At 42.7% G+C, this 17,596-nt stretch overlaps 5 protein-coding genes across 6 annotated transcripts in view; 4 read left to right on the top strand and 1 right to left on the bottom strand.

Moving 5' to 3' along the window:
- The first annotated feature begins 1,605 nt into the window (after positions 1-1,605).
- LOC6545793 (peritrophin-48) lies at positions 1,606-2,973 on the top strand. Its single transcript, XM_001973407.3, has 2 exons — positions 1,606-1,668; positions 1,729-2,973. The coding sequence occupies exons 1-2, from the start codon at positions 1,665-1,667 to the stop codon at positions 2,916-2,918; spliced, it is 1,194 nt and encodes a 397-aa protein (XP_001973443.2). The 5' UTR covers positions 1,606-1,664; the 3' UTR covers positions 2,919-2,973.
- Positions 2,974-3,586: 613 nt separating this feature from the next.
- Positions 3,587-5,515, top strand: LOC6545792 (peritrophin-48). The gene is made up of 4 exons (XM_001973406.3): positions 3,587-3,603; positions 3,895-4,001; positions 4,090-4,679; positions 4,889-5,515. The coding sequence occupies exons 1-4, from the start codon at positions 3,587-3,589 to the stop codon at positions 5,387-5,389; spliced, it is 1,215 nt and encodes a 404-aa protein (XP_001973442.2). The 3' UTR covers positions 5,390-5,515.
- Positions 5,516-5,972: 457 nt separating this feature from the next.
- On the top strand, positions 5,973-7,165 carry LOC6545791 (probable chitinase 10). The gene is made up of 2 exons (XM_001973405.3): positions 5,973-6,164; positions 6,262-7,165. Exons 1-2 carry the CDS (start codon positions 6,042-6,044, stop codon positions 7,111-7,113), a joined length of 975 nt encoding a protein of 324 aa, XP_001973441.1. The 5' UTR covers positions 5,973-6,041; the 3' UTR covers positions 7,114-7,165.
- Positions 7,166-7,193: 28 nt separating this feature from the next.
- LOC26526851 lies at positions 7,194-7,527 on the bottom strand. Its single transcript, XM_015158865.2, has one exon. It carries the CDS (start codon positions 7,473-7,475, stop codon positions 7,212-7,214), a length of 264 nt encoding a protein of 87 aa, XP_015014351.1. The 5' UTR covers positions 7,476-7,527; the 3' UTR covers positions 7,194-7,211.
- Positions 7,528-9,382: 1,855 nt separating this feature from the next.
- The window catches only part of LOC6545787, a 49,083-nt gene continuing 40,869 nt past the window's right edge, over positions 9,383-17,596 (top strand). Inside the window, exons 1-3 of one of the 2 annotated variants that reach the window (XM_026976414.1) lie at positions 9,383-9,806; positions 9,904-10,225; positions 15,402-16,938. In XM_026976414.1, coding sequence (XP_026832215.1) covers positions 15,427-16,938 — 1,512 coding nt within the window. In that variant the 5' untranslated portion in view covers positions 9,383-9,806; positions 9,904-10,225; positions 15,402-15,426. Of the gene's footprint in view, positions 10,226-15,401; positions 16,939-17,596 lie in introns of both variants that reach the window. The other variant, XM_015157474.2, reaches the window with a different exon arrangement.

The raw sequence follows: 17,596 nt of genomic DNA, 5'->3' as shown, positions 1-17,596 counted from the left end.
TTCGCTTAATTGATTTTTTCGAAAACAAAAACAGAAAGGAACACTTCCTTGTTTTTATTGTATTTGGGGATCCATGGAATTATTTATTGATTGACAGTTGACAGTAAAACCTATTGAAATTTAGCGTGTATATATCTGGTAACACAATTATAAAGGTGTTGTCTTTTAAATGCGAACTCATTTAAGTATTTAGAGCGCCATTGCTTTGTAGCTCTTGCACTAAGAAAAGTATCTGAGTCTACCGTTTGAGTAGTACCTTGGGTGGCGCCATCTAGCGGTCGCTTTGGGAAAGGGAAAGGTAGCGATTTTCGGATTGGATGAGAGTAAAAGGGGCAAATGTCATGTTTTCTGTGGCCGAGATCAAAGTCTCTAGGCCTAGTTTACCGCCGAACTGGCGGCGACAGAAGCGATTTTTTCCGTTTTGGCCTTTTAAAGTATCTATAAGGAGCAATGAGTAAAAGAGTGAAGTCTCTTTGAGTTCGGTGAAGATTTTGTGATTAGCGCGGCATAGTACTAAATTAGTAGTGGGCGGTTTTTATCGGACCTAAATCGCCATGGAGGCCGGCTAAAAGCGGAAAAAAAGATTTTTATACCCGTTACTCGTAGAGGGTGTACAAGATTCGTTGAAAAGTATGTAACAGGCAGAATGAAGCGTATCCGACCATATAAGGTTTATACGAGTATATTCTTGTCCGTATGAACGCCTCGGTCTCAGGAACTACAAAAGCTAGAATGTTGAGATTAAACGTGCAGCTTCCAGAGACATAGACCCAAAACGTTTTTAATTTTATTATTTGTTACCCAATTTCTACTGATATTCCGAAAATGTTGAAATTTTTTCGTTGCACTTCCACTAGATAATTTAAGTTGAATAATTTGTGTAGAGTGATTTCATCGCTGGGAGCTTGAACTTCCAGTGGTGAGTGAAATAAAAAGAAGCAAAATTGTAATTAATTAGAGAGAATTGTTAGCTGAAGAAAGAGTAGGACCTTCAAAGTCAAATAATAAAAATAAGTACAGTAAATTAGAAGAAAGTCGGGCAATTTCGCGCTGCATTTTTGCACGTAAATATGTTGAATCGACTTGGTTATTCCTTCATGACTCACAGAGTTCAATGTTTAGATTCATATTAACTTTTGCAGAAATAGTTAGTTAAATTTGAACGGCGCTACCACCGTGGTAGTATGCTCTCAATTCTCAGTGTTGAATCGCAACATATATAATTGCCTTTGTATCATATATTATAATAAACCTATCATCAATATTCTACATGTATAGTTTAAAGCCACTCATTCCAAAGTTTCGACCTTCTTTTTGGCCAGTAATAAAACCTTTATAAAGTTCTAAATTAAAGTGTAGCAGTTCGTTAAATTTGTTTACTTATTATTACATTTATGAATGTTCTAACTCCGAGTTCTGGAAAGGCACTTATCCACACAAAACTTTGTTGATTTGTCAAAAGGGCCATCGATCATGCAAAAAGTTTGTTAACTTACCCTGCGATATACCACAAAGTGGATTCCCTGTGTTGAAGGGTCGTCGATCAACTTGGACAGCCCAGCGGATCGAAGATAACCCCTGGCTGGACTGCAAATAAAAGGCGAGCAAGTCCATGCACCACAAACAGTATTCAACTAGGAGCCACCAAAAGAAGAAGCAAAATAATGGGTAATTTAGGAAGAAACCAGAAACCTTGGAATATAATATGAATATATTGTATATTTCCAGGTGGACAAAAAGCAGCCATCCTCGCTGCCGTGGCGCTAGTGATCGCCTGTGCCGCTCCAGCAACAGCCGATGTGAATGTCACCGCCTTGTGCCTGCTGGTCAGCAATGGCAACTACGTGGCCAGCCAGTCGGACTGCTCGACCTACTACCAGTGCCAGGGAGCCTCGTTTACGGCGTTGTCCTGTCCCCAGGGCTACTACTTCGACAAGAATGCCCAGCAGTGCACGGCCTCTGTGCCGAGCACCTGCACCAGCAACGCTGATCCCTGTCAGGGCAAGGCGGTGGGAACCTTCGCGGCATCCAGTTCGTCCTGCGGTGGCTACTACTACTGCGGGGCCTCCGGCGCTGTGGCGGGCAGTTGTCCTGCTGGCGAGAACTTCAATCCCACCACAATGGCCTGTGTGTACCAGAACAGTTATCCCTGCACCGAGTCCTCCGGCAGTGACTCTGGCGAGTCGTTCACCCTCAACCTGTGCAATCTCGTTAGCAATGGCGTCTACTTCGGCAGCCCTTCCAACTGCAATGGCTGGAACTTCTGCCAGGACAACGTGCTGCACTCGGGATCCTGCGGAGCTGGTCTAGTGTTCAATGTGCAGGCTAGCAACTGCGGCTACCAGATGGACTCGTCCTGCGCCCAGGTCACCAACGATCCGTCCCTGACCGGAGTTTCTGCTCCGACCACTTGCTCCTCGGCGGGATCGATCATCGCAGCCACCGCATGCAACCAGTACTACCAGTGCTCCGCCGGCAACTATCAGCTGATGACCTGTCCCTCGGGATACTACTATGATACCATCTCGATGGCGTGTGTGACCAGGATGCAAGCGAGGAACAACTGCGATAGATGTGTTGGCACCACTGCCACCTTCGTGAACGCCTACTCGACCACCAACTGCTCCGATTACTTGTACTGCGTGAACGGTGTCCAGAAGGGGGTGGAGAGCTGCCCCATTAACTACTACTTCAACGAGATCTCCGGATCCTGCGTGAACGGTGTGGAGCCCACGTTCCACTGCTGTAATCCCACGGAAAGCGATGGAGCCTCGTCGACGGCGACGACGACTTCCTCTGGATCGACTTCCTCTGGATCGACTTCCTCCGTAACTCCTTCCGTAACTCCATCCGTAACTCCATCCGCAACTCCATCTGTAACTCCATCTGTTACTACAAGTACAACCACAAAAAAATAATTGATATAGCATTTCTGCCAAAAATAAAAGGCGTTATATAATTCAGCAAACAAAATTTAAGTATATTGGATGTAAATAATAATATAATGTGATAAATACCATTGAAGGTAGGCAAGTCAATAAAAAGTAACCACTTTAAAGTAAGGAAAGTGTGAACGAGCTTAAGGAAGCATTTTCGTTACTTAAAGGATTTATTTTCGTTACTAGGCTGAATCTCAGAAAATAGATAAGCTAAAATCCTGAATTAATTAATAATAATTCCCACAATTCGGAAAAAATAAACGAAAATTTCCATCGACATAACGAAGATCCCAGGGAAATACCTTCAACACTTTATTGACTCCATTTGGCAATAAATCCAATTGGTAATAAAGATTACCTGAGCGCCAATTTTTTCATCAAAAAGGTTAACTGGCCGGCGATATCGTCATACTAAAGAAATAAGAGTCCATTCGATTGAATGTGTAGTTTTTGAGGTCGAAAATATATGTTTATATTAAAAAATGTAATTCTAAATTGTTTTTGAATCCTTTTATTTAAAGGAGTAGCATGAATTAATATAAAATAGTGCACTGCATTTAAACTAGTATTGTTTTCAGTTGCATTACATTATCCCGAATGGAAACCCCAATTTTAAATAATCTTACATCACTGGGCTGAACTACACGATGTTTTACTTTCCAAGGTGGCCCTACACCATTGATAAAGATGCGGCTGCGTCCATTGTTTTTTTAATTATTAAGTTGCGGAACAGAGGAAATAAAGAGCGATAAAGACCTTTTAGCGGGTAATACAACTATACTTTAATTAAAATTGGTTTAATAACAAACCGAAAAGATGTTCAGCGTCTATCTGGGGAATAAATATAAAATTTGACAATGTTTCACTGCCTATAATTCCAGAGAATAGCTGGGCTTATCTGCGTTCAATTAACGATCTAGATGGCCAAGTTCGATGCGTAGACCTATAAAACCAGGCAATGGGAAAACTCCACCATCAGTCTTCGACAACCTTTCATAGGCCGATACAAGTGGTATTCGATCCCCAACAGCCGCAAGAAGTATCACCAACTAACGATGACAGGTAAGTGTTCACATGGTAGACGACCTGGGACCTTTGGAATAATCCGAAGGATTTTCGCTAATTGACTTGCGTGATTTCTGGCTTGCAGGCAATCTTTTACTGGCAACGATCCTGTGCCTGATGGGCGGCCAAGCCCTCGGCGCCGCGATTATAGAAGGAAACTACAACGTTACGGCCGTCTGCTCGGCGGTGAGCGTCGGAACCCAGCTGGGCAGCATAGTGTCCTGCCAGAACTACTACGTCTGCCAGTCCACCGGACCCGTGTTGTCCTCGTGCCAGGCAGGCTACTCGTACGATTACAAGATAGGCTCCTGCTTTCCAAGCGACCAGGTGGCCTGCTACTGGGGCGTTGAGAATCCCTGTGCAGGCAAGACACAGACCTGGGTGCCAAACACTGGCGTTTGCGGTGGATGGTACTACTGCATTGATGGCAAGTCGGAGGGCTCTGGAAACTGCCCGAGTGGCCAGAAATTCGATGTAACCACACAGGGCTGCGTTTATGGATCCTGCTCCAACACCCAATCTACTGATGGAATCGTTCTCGAATCCCTCTGCGATGTCGTACCACCTGGTATATATTTCGGCGATACTGGTAACTGCTCCACCTGGCACTTCTGCCAGTCCACTTCCACTGGAATTGTTTTGCACACGTCTAAATGCGATTTGCAGTCACAAACTGTGAGTTACCAATTGCAAGCGTACAGAATCTAATCTAATCCCAAAACCACATTGCTTCGACTTTACATTTACCTCGAGCATTTACATGTGAATGTCCTACATGCTAATCCTCTAGATACTCGTACTCCGCTTGCACAGGCCCATCGATCATAATACATAATGCGAACCAATTGTATCCTTAAGTGTACGTGATTTACTCTTTTCCGCAGGCATTCAACGTACTCACCGGAGAATGTACCTACGAAACCCCCAATGTCTGCAGCCGTGTGACCAATGTAACGCTGGGCGATGCCCCAGTTTCCTGCTCCCCGAACGGTGCTAAGTCACCCGATCCCGAAGTGTGTGGAACGTATTATGTGTGCACGAACAATGAAAAAGTGGCCACGTACTGTCCCACTGGCTACTACTACGACGTCGAGAAAGTGGGCTGTGTGCTCCGCCAGAACGCCACTCCGGAGAAGGGATGCAATCGTTGTCAGTATGCTACGACTATGTTTGTAAACGCCGTCAATTCGGACAACTGCTCCACCTACTACTACTGCAACAGTCAGGGCCAGAACACTTTAACCACGTGCCCTTCAGATATGTTCTTCGATGAGCAAGCCCAGGGATGCAAGTCCGACCAATACCTGAGCCAGTATGTGGAGACTAACGGAGCTTGCTTTGGAGCTGGCGAGGGCGGAATTGGTAGTACTACGGTCACCCCCTAAGAGGTCCAGTCAACTTGAAGGACTTTTAGAAGGGAACTCAACGGAAGACGACTAACTGAAACACGATCCTATGTACCACCTATTATAGTATTCAGTATTAATATAAAGCAATAAAGCTATGTTCGCAAGCAGATTGTTGTGATTTTCCTTATACCCAAAGAGATGTCACCAACTAAAATAAAGATATTCTGTCCTCCCTGATAGATAACCACATTTTGCCACTTACTTTCTAATGCGAAACGTATGGATTTGGCATATAAAGTTTCAATAGTTGCAAAGATTGCTGTGGCAGCTTGACCAGGACGTCAAAGTTGTATTACGACGAAGGTTGTTAGCTTTACGCCACCACTTTTGGAACCAACGAAACTAATTGATAAGGATATATATTTAGATGACTTATGATCGTCTGGTATTTTTAGAAGTGAGTATATCACGCATTGCTTTACTGAATGCTATCTGAAAACTTGAACATTTCGATCTTGCAGACCGCTGCGTAGATGGTAAACACAAGTTTTCGATTAGCTCTTACAAATGCCACACCCATTTCATCGACCTTATAAAAGGGTCGGTCATGAGTCGGCAGAACCATTAACATAGGTAACTTGGAGTCGCAAAGAACCATTATCAGAAGCAAAGGGCACTAGTAGCTACCATGCAATACTCGTGGGCACTTGTCCTAGCATCGAGCATCTTCATCCAGTTGGGAGCAGGCAACGTTGCGGACCGAAGTTGGGAACTACCCAAAGTTCGAAGTCCAGTGGGTGACCTCAGCCATGTGAGTATGAATATATAAACTGATCAATCTGTTGGTCATCTTAAATTGCTCTGATCCATTACCAGCAGATATAATTATATACAATTCCCATATTCAGATCTGCTTGGGACGCCAAGAGGGCGATTTGGTGCCGCATCCGCTGGATTGTAATGGATATTTCACCTGCTCGCGTGTTCCCACTCTCCTCTACTGCGATCAGGGCCTCCAGTTCAACGAGAAACTTGCGGTCTGCGATCTGCCGGAGAATGCCAACTGTCGTTCCGTGCCCTCTGTGGAATCCGCCAGTAGCCTGGCGGATAACTCCGAGCTCAACTGGTGGCCCCACAAACCGAGGCCCGTCTTTGTGGCCGTCGATGTGACCAGTGGTCAGCCGGTTAATCCCATGGAGAAGTACGATCCGGAGCACATCGAGTGCCGTCATTATGGAGCCTACTTCCTTCCGCACCCCAGAAATTGTGGACTGTACTTCATCTGCGCCTACGGACATCTCCATCGTCATCAGTGTGGGCGTGGCACAGCGTGGAACTTCGAGATGTCCGAGTGCCAGTCGGCCGATCAGGCCGTTTGCTATGGGGAGTCCCGGGTTTTAGAATCGCATACGGATGTCAAAACCACTGTGAAAGTGCCCACATTGAGCAGTGAAGGTCCAGTAACCGTTTGCTATGTTGTCGGATCGAGTGAGTACAGCACCCTGCAGCAATTCCTTACGGATCCAGAGATTACCGAGCTGCCTCCTGTGACACCACCATCTCCACCTCGAGCTGAAGCCAACGCCTTGACTTGTCCGTCCGCCAAGCAGAGCTATATGTCCCATCCGGAGGATTGCAGCAAGTACTATATCTGCATCGGAGGAATGCCAGTGCTCACATCCTGCCCCAAAGGACTCTTCTGGGATCAGAAGTCCGGCTTTTGCGGGATGGAGAAAAATGTCAAGTGCTTCCAAAACTGATTAATAAACCAGGACCTGATCGGTCAATGCTATTTTATTTTGCAATACAGCATATATATTTATTTCAAATATTTGCCATGTTTCAATACATATTTTTATTAAAGCACTGTGGACATCGTTAGTCTTTGCCATAGAAGTGATCTCCTTTTAGCATTTTCTGGGCTCTCCTTCTCCATTACATTCGTTTTCCAGGGATATTTTCTAACACCGCTTAAAAACCGTTCCCAAATTGTGGGTATATATGGCTCTATCGATTTCACATCTGCCGGGCTTACGTCACCTGAGATCCTTTCCAAATTGCAGATAAGCAGCAATAAAAATATCGAATAAAATAAACATCTATCTCCGCTGGAAGTTCGCATTTTGATGCGGGTATGATCTCAAACTGATCTTCATTGACGTTATCTTCTACTCGCAGTCGCATGTCAAAATGCTAATCTTATCAATCGAAAAGTTTAAAGACTTTTGAATATGACCTTACAACAGATACAGACGTCGATAAGATAGCAAGCGACATTAGTCGCATAATTTGGTTTTGGCCTAAAAGTCAGCTATACATTTTGCCAGATCGGAGTATCAATTCGTGTGACTTAACCGTAGATATACATGTTCCAAATCTTATAGTTCGACTTGATTCCTTATCAGCCCAATAACTGTATTTACAAAAAAAAAATGTTAAGACGTAATTTTAAATACTATTTGCACACAATAGTGATTCTACTTGAAAAGAATATCTTCTCAGGAAAGTTTCAGCTCAGTATTTGCCAAACATGTGCATCGCTTGGTTGCCACATTGGGGACAGATATTACAAATTAAAAATATATTAAATATTTTCAGCAACCGTTAGGAAGTGCTGGTAATATTTACCATAAGGCAGGTCAAGGCAAGAGATTGCCGTACCGCTTGGGCTGAACTTTATTTAAAAACTCATAAATGATGTCATCCAATCGGCATACGAACTTTGAAAGATTGTCCCTGATCTGGTCGCTGGTTGATCGCACGTTCATTCATAACGTATCCAAAAACTATGTTGGTCTGCTTGATTATGTTGCGAATACACATGTGTTCGGTCCTCATAAACGTTTGTGCGACGTGTTTGTCTAATTTAAATTTAGCTTCTAAGGCGGTCGGGCTCAATCTCAATTAGGGCTGCTTTTTGGCTCGCAGCTAATCGACGTGCCGTCCAGTAATTAATTCCGCCGTCTCCGTGGGCCAAACTTGTTGGTCAGCGGAGTGGCAGTGGAGTCGCGTGACTCATTATAAATCGCAAAATGGCAAACTGAAAAGATCTTTCTGCCTTGTCGACAAAGTATATACAGGAAAATTTTGTACCGAGCATGTGCGTATTTAATTTAACATTTAAAAAGCAAACAAACTGCGCTAATCAGCCAATCGCTGGGATCGACGCCCTTGTTGATGAAGAAATTGTTATTAGGTGAAATTATTGACATATAGTAGCCTATTCAGTAGCTAGCCTATTCATAGCCATTACATCCTTGAACTTTCCAGATAATTTAAGATGCATGTGTATGCAATATGACCCACATCATCTTTGAACCGGAAGGTAAACATTCATAACTTTGAACAACTATGCTTGTCAAAAGTATAAATCTAAACAATGAATGGTTTTGAAGAATCTTGGGAGATGAGCTCCACACTCTATTTCTATCTAAGACTATCTATCTATCAGTTTTGATGTTTCACTCTCTTTCAGCACAGACGCTGTCAACGAAGAAATTCTTAAACAATTGTTTTCGTTTTGACATCATAAAGTTCGTCGTTAATTGTAATTCCAGTAGTATATAACACCTCTGATACCCTTTAGCAGCTCTTGTAAATTAAATTAAATTCCGTACCCCTTCATTTACCACTGAGTTTTAGCAGGCGCATTCAAAGACATAAGCAACTTCCTGTTCCGCGGGAAGGCACTGAATTGTTGTGAAGAGGAAGACGAAAATGACCTTTTATTTAACGTTGAAATAGATAGTGAAGAATATATTGAGTAAAAAAAAAAATTGTGGAAGGGGGTAAGAGGCCGAAATAATTGTAAGGGTACAAGATTAGAAAAAAACCATTATCAACGTATCTTGATGGGCTTAAGAGATATTAATTTATGCCAACAAAAGAGGTAAAATTGTCCACAGTGCGCCGCAGCACACACACACGCACATGTACAAAGTCGAGAGAGTGGCTCTTCTCTTAAACACCAATTTTTTCTCTTCTTCCGCGCTCTTTGCACCAGCGAGCTTTTTGGACCGGAGATCAGCTTTGGCTTTTTCAGTTGAACGCTAGTCACCCGCGCACGGAGTTGTTTTAGCGCGCCGTTGTGCAAATAGTTGTATTTTGATTTTAGCCGAACTGAAGTCGTGCCATTCGACTTTTCGCGAGCGGGAGTGACGTCGCCGTTTTTGGACAATTGCGCGCATGTGGTAATCGTAAGGAAATAGCCATTGTTGTTATTGTTTTTCGGCCGGAGACACGCGTCGCTTTTCCGCGTGTCTTTTATTTTTGTGGATCAGCGGCCACCTGAAAGGCGCCATTTGACAGGCTAACAGCTGTGCGGCAAAAAAAAAAAAACAAATATATGCATATCCATACATACATATATATTCAAGTGCAAAAAGCTGGCGTTGCTAGATAGAAATAAATAAATAAATAAATAAAGAAAAGAGCAGAATAAACGTGCAAAGCGGTGCGTAAGTGTGTGTTTTTATGTATTGCGCAAGCAAAAGAGAGCGCTCCGTGAGTGTGCGTACCTGAGAATATATAACTTTTTTCGTTATTTACAGTTGTGTTAATTGTGTTGTTAGAAACAACAACACAGGCGGCGCTCGCTGAATAAGTCTAAATTGAAGTGCATTTTTCTTTTGTGACAGAAAAGATCGCTCCAAACTCCAAAAATCGTGCAAGGCCATATGTATATAAACAGCTATACATATGCATGTGTATGTATGTCTGTGAATTCAGAGCGCAAGCGTCGCGTCGCCATGCAAATGTTAATGAAAAACACAAACCCCTAAACTCGACAGCAGCTTAAAATACATCACGAGATTATCACACAAAACATAACAATATTAAAGCCCACAGATCAGCAAACAGCGTGTAAAGCAGGCAAGTTCATCAAAAATAATGCAATACATCGTATGTACATATGTACATATGTCTGTAAATGTAGCGAAAAGCAGCATTCGTCACCAAACTTACTTCAAAATTTATAAGAGCGAAGGGTAAAGAACCATCGATGTGCCAATTCTTCCTATTCGCGATTTGGCCTCTCCTTCTCGCCCAGTATCAGCTGCGATCCAATACAGTGGACGTGATGTTTCGACATTGCATACCCTGCAGTCAGCTAAAACCTTCAATAATTCGACAGTAGTAGTTTTGCAACCAGTGTTCAGGCTTGTATATAAACTTTTAACGGGCTTTCTTTAAATGTATTACAATCGTTTCTGATTTGTAAATTAGTCATTTGGGAATTCTTGAATATTTTTCAGTCTACTATTTATACTTTTGCCTTTTTTTAAAATTATCGTTGGCAACTGATAATTATGAATCGACCGGAAAGAGACCCATATTAACAAGCAATAAAGAATTTATGTTGGTTGTTTTTAAAAGTACACTAACTTTAGCTTTCTTTTTAATTCTGATTCTATGGCACTCCTGTTTGTATCTATATTTTCATACGCAAAGGTGCGAATTGGTGTATAGGTGCTCCATTTGTAATGTTTTTTTATTTCATGTGATTTTCAAAAGTAGCCACATACATTTTTTGAGGAACGTTGAAGTAAAATGATTTTAAAAGACATGTAAGCGCAACTGTCGACAGTTGAACTAAAATGTTTTATCTTAGGGCTTTGTAATTGCAAATTATATATGTACTTTCCTCGTTGATTTAACCCAATTTGTACAGTGCCGCATTCGTGAAAACAGCTCTTTCTGCGAATCTTTTATCATTCGTACAGTTGTGTTGAGATACAATTTGAACTAACCTAGTACACCTAACACACTCTATGTACGTCTGTCAGATAAATGGTGTACACGTTTTGGAGATGGCATATCTGTCGTTATCAAAGGCGGTTAATCTAACGAATACGTGAGGAGGCTACGAGCTTCGCGTGGATTTATGTAAGATTCATAGGTCCAAAATCAGGGGCTGGGGCCACTTTTCACTATGCAGCTTTCATTATCAAATGGTGCTACATAATGAACCAAGAAATATGTTGTACGCATCTATTTGGTGGCGTAATTGGCTTTGCTTTGGGCCCGGGCCACTCGGCTCGATTCGTTTCACAACCGGTTTGGGTTCCTGCAATTAACACTCATCTCAAACTGAGGGTGGCATCGGGGGGACATTGCACAGGAACTCCATGCACCCAGCCATCAATCAGCTGTACAGTCTAGCTTCTATAACTTCAACCACTTCGCGGAAATATTTTTAAAAACGTTAATATACTGCTCAACCCAAATCCTGTTGATAGTGAATAGATTTCTTGGTTTTCATAAGCTAGAAAACATAATTTTCACCTCATCAATGCACCACATAAAATGTGTTTCACATTTCTGGATAGTTCAAGCATGAGAAGCTCACCTGTATGTTTTTCCACGAGTATGTGCACTCGGACAACAATGCGTTGTCAATGAAAGCCGCAAACTGGTTTCGGCCTAGGAGAAGCGTCGCAAACAGTAGTGCAAGTTGGCTGGGGAAAACGATGTGATCTCGACCATCATATACCCAGAGTATCTTAAGTATCGCAGTATTAATTACCAAAGTAAACAAAAAGAACCGCGCCAGCAGGGCACCCAAAATAATATTAACAAATTTTGACTTGAGGTGTGTAACTATTAACTATTAAATTTCAGGCAGCTCAGTTATAACTTAATAATAATATAATGTTACCTATCACGTGCTCAGCTAAGTTGCTTAGGCAAAGCAATATTTATGTTGACTCTGCGTCTTAAATGTTATAATTGACTATCCATAGGGTTTTTATGATTTTGTAGTTAATACAAATACATAAACCCGCATTGCGACTACTATCTTTTTCCCACTGAAACCTGCCTGCAACTCTCTCGTTCCGCTATCATATCGACTGTTTGCAGGGTAAATTTGATCAGTCAATTGAAAAGTTAGGTCTGCACTCATACTGGCTTTCTGTCCACCCCGGCTGAACTCTTCGAACAGAAGCGATCGGTATGTGGTAACGCAATACTCGATCGGGGAGATAAACAACAGCGACTCGAACTGGACTCAAGACCAAGTGAATCATAGCATCAAATCTGGTTAGTGCTCCTCCACTCACAATGAAATTTGAAATCGCCAACGGAGCATAGCGAATAATCAAACACAACCGACATCGATATCCATCCGTATCGAAGAGCTGAGCAAGTGCAAGGGCAGAAGTAATTTCGAAACAATTGACAGGACAGTGAAGACTGGGCTAAAATTAACCACGACAACGCTGGCGGCTAATTGAAGCTTCGCAGGGACAGGGACTCGCATCTTTATGGCGACCATCGTTTGATTGTTATTGATATTCTGATCATGGCTTCCCGTGCGGTTACGATCATTGAAGTGTGCGGCTGCTTAAAGCCTACACCGAAAATAACTTCCAAATTTAAAAGTTGCAAATATTCTTATTCAGAACAGAGAGTACAGGCATATAAGACAACACAGTCTTGAAAGCTATCCGTTGATGACCGACGATATTCGGTTCAAAGTGGATTAAATTTGGATTGTTTTCTACGTTTCTTTGGTTTCTTCCGGTGTAACCCTGGATACAGACAGACATAGAGAACAAATATCTCAGTCATTTCTGTTGTTTTCTACCACAGTTGGCGCAATATATTTTCGCAGACGGATTCATAAGGAATTCAATTCACGTTTCGCCATGAATGTTAAGTTACAATGGTCAACACAATTTAAAACAACCCGATTTCAGCGGAGAGCTATTCAGTGTTAGGAATAAAGAGGTCTCAATGACACGACCATATCACTATCATGGTTGCTTGCACTTAAAGTTATTAACAACTGTGAAAAATCGTAGGTACGCTTTAAAAAGGCCCAGAAAATGAGACATATGGTCACGTAATCAGTTAATCAGTTTTAAAGCAAAATGTTTCAAAGTATTGTTGGTAGATGGAAAATATAAATAATTATAATAAAACTGGATAAGTGTACTACTACTGTAGCTGCCGAAAACGCGCCGCAATTATCTTCTGATAAAATAAAGTACGCGAAAATAATAAAGTCGAGAATATCAAATGATTGATTTCTTTTTATATCGTTTGCTGTTGATAGCAATGCAAACGAATCGGCTTATTCTTCGAGAGTTTTGTTTATTGTATGTTCACCTCTTCAAGATATAATTAACTATGAGTTATTGTACATAAAAATGCTAAATTATAGGTACCCCCAAGTTGCAATGAAATTCTAGCAAATGTTTCCCAATCGAGTTCCCAGCTCAAACTAATTGGCCTCGACTACTAGAAACGAATCGCACTAGCTATGAATCATGTAGTACAATTTTGGTATGCTTTTGGGAAGTTCTACTGAAGTGGCAATGACATTGATAAAGACAAGGCTACAAGTGAATAAATATTAATGGGTTGATAAGATCGTTCTTTTAACACATACAAAACAATAGATGATGTTTCTCCATAAAAATGCCACAAGAAGTCTGTAAATGATAGCATAATTGGACGATTACAACGACACTGATTTGAGAACGGACAATAGGGTATAACTATTCGGGCAAGTCATCCTACTATAAATACAGATTACTGTGTCGAGTCAGAGACACCATTCCACTCCATGAAAAGATGGCCCTGGGCAATGCAATCTCTCGGATACATGTGGCCGATGGGAACGGAACCAAAACAATCTGCCAGCCCCGACCAAAATCGCAACCCAACCGACGGGAACTTATACAAGTGTGCTTGTCTGGGCTTTTTTGGTTCGAAATCTTATCACAACACGTTGACTGTCGACTGTTGTTTTTGAGCTTTGCTGGAAATAAAAATTGCTGGCGATAACATTTAGGCAATTTCACTGCTGTGTCCCTCTTTTCTGGCCCGGTTCAGTTCTCCGGGAGCAGCTAGCTCATCCCGTCCACCGTCCACATATGTCAGTCGTTCGAGTGTCAGTCGTAAATTGGAATTGTGTCGAATAGTGGAGATGGACTTCTGATGTCGCTCGCTGCAAGTATCTCCAAGTGTTGGCCTTGTATCTTTGGCTATATGGGCCACGTATCTACAAGTCCATGCACAGCAAGGAAGCACTCAGAGAAAATGGTCTGAAGTAAAGAGTTGAGAGTTGGTTCTGCTGCAAGAAAAAGGCCTATTTGCTCAGTCATTTGTTTTATCATATATCATAACGAACGATTTTGAATTCAATTGTTACGAGTGGTTCAATTTAGATCTAAGTGTAAATCAAACGAATACTGCATTGTGACCAGAGCGAAGCACTTTTGCATAGTACTACTAAAGAGAGGTTTCACATGTGCGATATCCACTGTACCCCAGATAATGGCTCCTCCAACACAAACCGATACTAACTCATGCAAACGCTTGACATATGCCAGTATTTTCGCTCTTTCTCTGCTGCATTGGGTCGCGTTTATCAATGTAACGATTCGCTGCCATCCTATGGCGATGATAAATGGACAAAATGCACTTGCTCCACGCTTTCGATTTAGTACTCTGCCGTTTTCTGATACTGCTGGGGTCACTGTCACTTCGAATGGGGAAAATGTCAAAGTCGACTGATCTCAGACCAGTCAAATATTCACGGTTTAATGAACTGCAAGACATTTTATGTCCTTTACGATGCGAATGTGCTTTTGATAAGACCCTTTTTAAGCTTAAACATTTCTATCTTCTGCTATAAAAATATTTTATTTTCCTTATCGATCCTTTGTCAGAAATCTGTAGCATTAAATGTGGTATATCAAGATTAGCTGGAGCCACACTAAGCTGTATATACATATGTAACAAAGGCATCAAAAGATGAAATCTATCCACATTTGAGGTTCTCTTCTTTATACTCTTGTAAAACAGAAGTGTTGAAGTAAATGATTTGGCACTGATATCCGCGATAACTTCTCGTCTATTGAAAACTAGGAAACAAACATTAAATGTTGTCATACCTGCCAATCGCGAATTGCCAAAGTAGTGACTTTAGGCGTACTGATAGGAAGACGAAACGCTATATAAACCAATCGCGCACGAGTTAGCCGATTTTTAATCAGTTTATTAATGCCTGTTTGCACACTCTTTCTATATTTTCCAGGGGTTTAAAGTCCGCTGGCTTGGGAATGTATTCCAACAAGGAGACAAAGAGCGCGGCAAAGGCGCAGAAAAAGACGCAAAAGGTTAACAAAAAGCAGCAGCAACCGTTGCCAAATGGCAATAAAGTGAAATCACCAGCAAATGCCAAGAATAGCCATACGAATAATAACAACAAACAAACCAACATCAACAACAACAATAACAACAACAGTATAGTGCCCAATAACAATAGCAAGAACAACACGTTGCCAGTTAACACGGCCCAAAAAGCCAAGACACACTACGAGGAGGAAAAGAGGAACCAAAGTCTTATAATGGGCGCCACCACTTTGCCGGGCTATGAAAATGTGCCCAAAATGGAGCGATCCAACAGCTTCTCACTGCGCACCAAGCTGAATAAGCTGATTAACCACCTGACGGGCAGCAAGGAGAATCTATCGAGGACCGATAGCGATGGGGATTCCAGCCGCACGCCGTATATATTCACCCGTAGTCGTTCGATGATCCAGATGAGGCGGCCAAATCGGCGGAGTTTCATCGAGCCCCAGCTGGAGCAACTGAGCGAGGAAATGGAGAAATCGGGAGATCTCACCTCACCGGCATCACCGCGAAAGACATCGGTGGCCGATCTTCAGGTCAGTTCGCCAGTGCTCCTGCGAAGGAGTGAACTCACCTCATCGGTGAGGACTCCGAAACGTCGACAATCCGCCCAGCCCTTCACATCGACTCCTTTGGAAGAGGTGCAGTCGCCTGCTCAACGGAAGGGCTCACTGATGTCGCTAAATCAAACGGAACCCTTCAATCCCCAGGTGAATTTCCAAAAGAGACGATCCAACACGCTGATTGCTTCCTTTAAGAGCACCATTAGTGGACTCACTGGCAGTGGTAGCGGAGTGGAGAAGAAGGAGAAGATGAATCCCAAATGGAGTGCTTCGTTGCAGTCACTGCAGGCCATCGATAATATGGTTAGCTATGCCAACATGTCCTTCATCGACTACGACAAGTTCAATGGCTACGAGAAGCAACTGGAGCGGCAGCAATCGCTGATGAGTCTGGCGGAGCAGCCGGTGCCCACCGCCACTCAACTGCCGCTGCCTTCATCGGCGCTGGCCCACTCCCATTCGCCCTCGCCGCTGGGCGACACCTCGCGCACCTCCGTCCACCTGGGCTCATCCCTGGATGAGTCGGTCAGGACTGTCGTGATGCGCCGGAGGAGGAGCAAGACTTCGCTGGAGGGCAGGAGCAAGACCTCCTTGGAGGGCAGGAGCAGCATGGCCAGCCTGAACAGTGCCTTTACTTTGGACACCGACTACGAGCACAATCTGGACCGCGTGCACAATGTCTATCGAGAGAGTTTGGACTCGCGAACCCTTGAGCTACTGAATCAGCGAACGCGGAACTCCTTCATCCAGGACCAGGCGGTACTCTTCGATGCCCTCAATCTGGAGGGCAAACGCCTTTACAGGAGCGGAAGCATGCGGCAGCAGCAGCGGCGGGAACGGGATGCAGTGGACGGGCGAGGGAATCCAGTAAATCAGGTGAGCTAAGATCAAAAGGGTTGAACAGAACTTAAACCTAATGGGACCTAAAACGGGCGCATTTCTTCCATGTAATCGTTTGGTGGAAAATTCAAATTCAAATATGTATCTTGCAAATATCATTAGTTCTTCAGTTGTGACTAACGTAGGTTACATACGTAATGTATGTAGTAGTTTTGAATGTACTGTTTAAACTTTGGTGTAGTGCAGATGACTCATTGCCTTGAAGACTTCTGGGTATAGCTGGCCGATAAATATAGAGCTTTATTCGGATTTATCAATGCTTTCGATTTACTCCGGAAGTTCCAGTTACCGGGGTTCCAGAGAGGCGTATCGTTACGGAAGAAAGCGTCATTGATTTGGTTGAACAACTCATAAACTCTGTTCATTTCTCGTGGCAAAGAAATGAGTATTTATAATTCTGCGAACCATCTGGTAAACAAGTTCATTTAAAGGAAATCTTTGAAAGTACTAGACTCTAAAGTCTTATATATCAAATATATGTCAAATATATATCTTTGCAATAAAGCTTGGGAAAACAGAGGCACACGATATCTGGGTTCTGATGCCATTTAGTTGATTTAACTTAGCATTGACCTAGTGAAGTCCATCATTGTCTAAATAATTCGACTCTTATTGTATCCCCTTGATGCCCTTG

The sequence above is a fragment of the Drosophila erecta genome, unplaced genomic scaffold, assembly GCF_003286155.1.
Source record: "Drosophila erecta strain 14021-0224.00,06,07 unplaced genomic scaffold, DereRS2 tig00000021-arrow-pilon, whole genome shotgun sequence".
Classification (NCBI taxonomy): domain Eukaryota; kingdom Metazoa; phylum Arthropoda; class Insecta; order Diptera; family Drosophilidae; genus Drosophila; species Drosophila erecta.
The sequence above is the reverse complement of the archived record's forward strand: the minus strand, read 5'-3'. Positions and strand labels throughout refer to the sequence as shown.

Bases quoted from the DNA above. Each gene is read 5' to 3' on its own strand.
- LOC6545792 (XM_001973406.3), top strand. The intron at 4,002-4,089 runs GTAAGTGTTCAC...TCTGGCTTGCAG, and splicing joins TCACCAACTAACGATGACAG to GCAATCTTTTACTGGCAACG. The intron at 4,680-4,888 runs GTGAGTTACCAA...TCTTTTCCGCAG, and splicing joins GCGATTTGCAGTCACAAACT to GCATTCAACGTACTCACCGG.
- LOC26526851 (XM_015158865.2), bottom strand. From the start codon at position 7,475: ATGCGAACTTCCAGCGGAGATAGATGTTTATTTTATTCGATATTTTTA.
- LOC6545791 (XM_001973405.3), top strand. From the start codon at position 6,042: ATGCAATACTCGTGGGCACTTGTCCTAGCATCGAGCATCTTCATCCAG. The intron at 6,165-6,261 runs GTGAGTATGAAT...TCCCATATTCAG, and splicing joins CAGTGGGTGACCTCAGCCAT to ATCTGCTTGGGACGCCAAGA.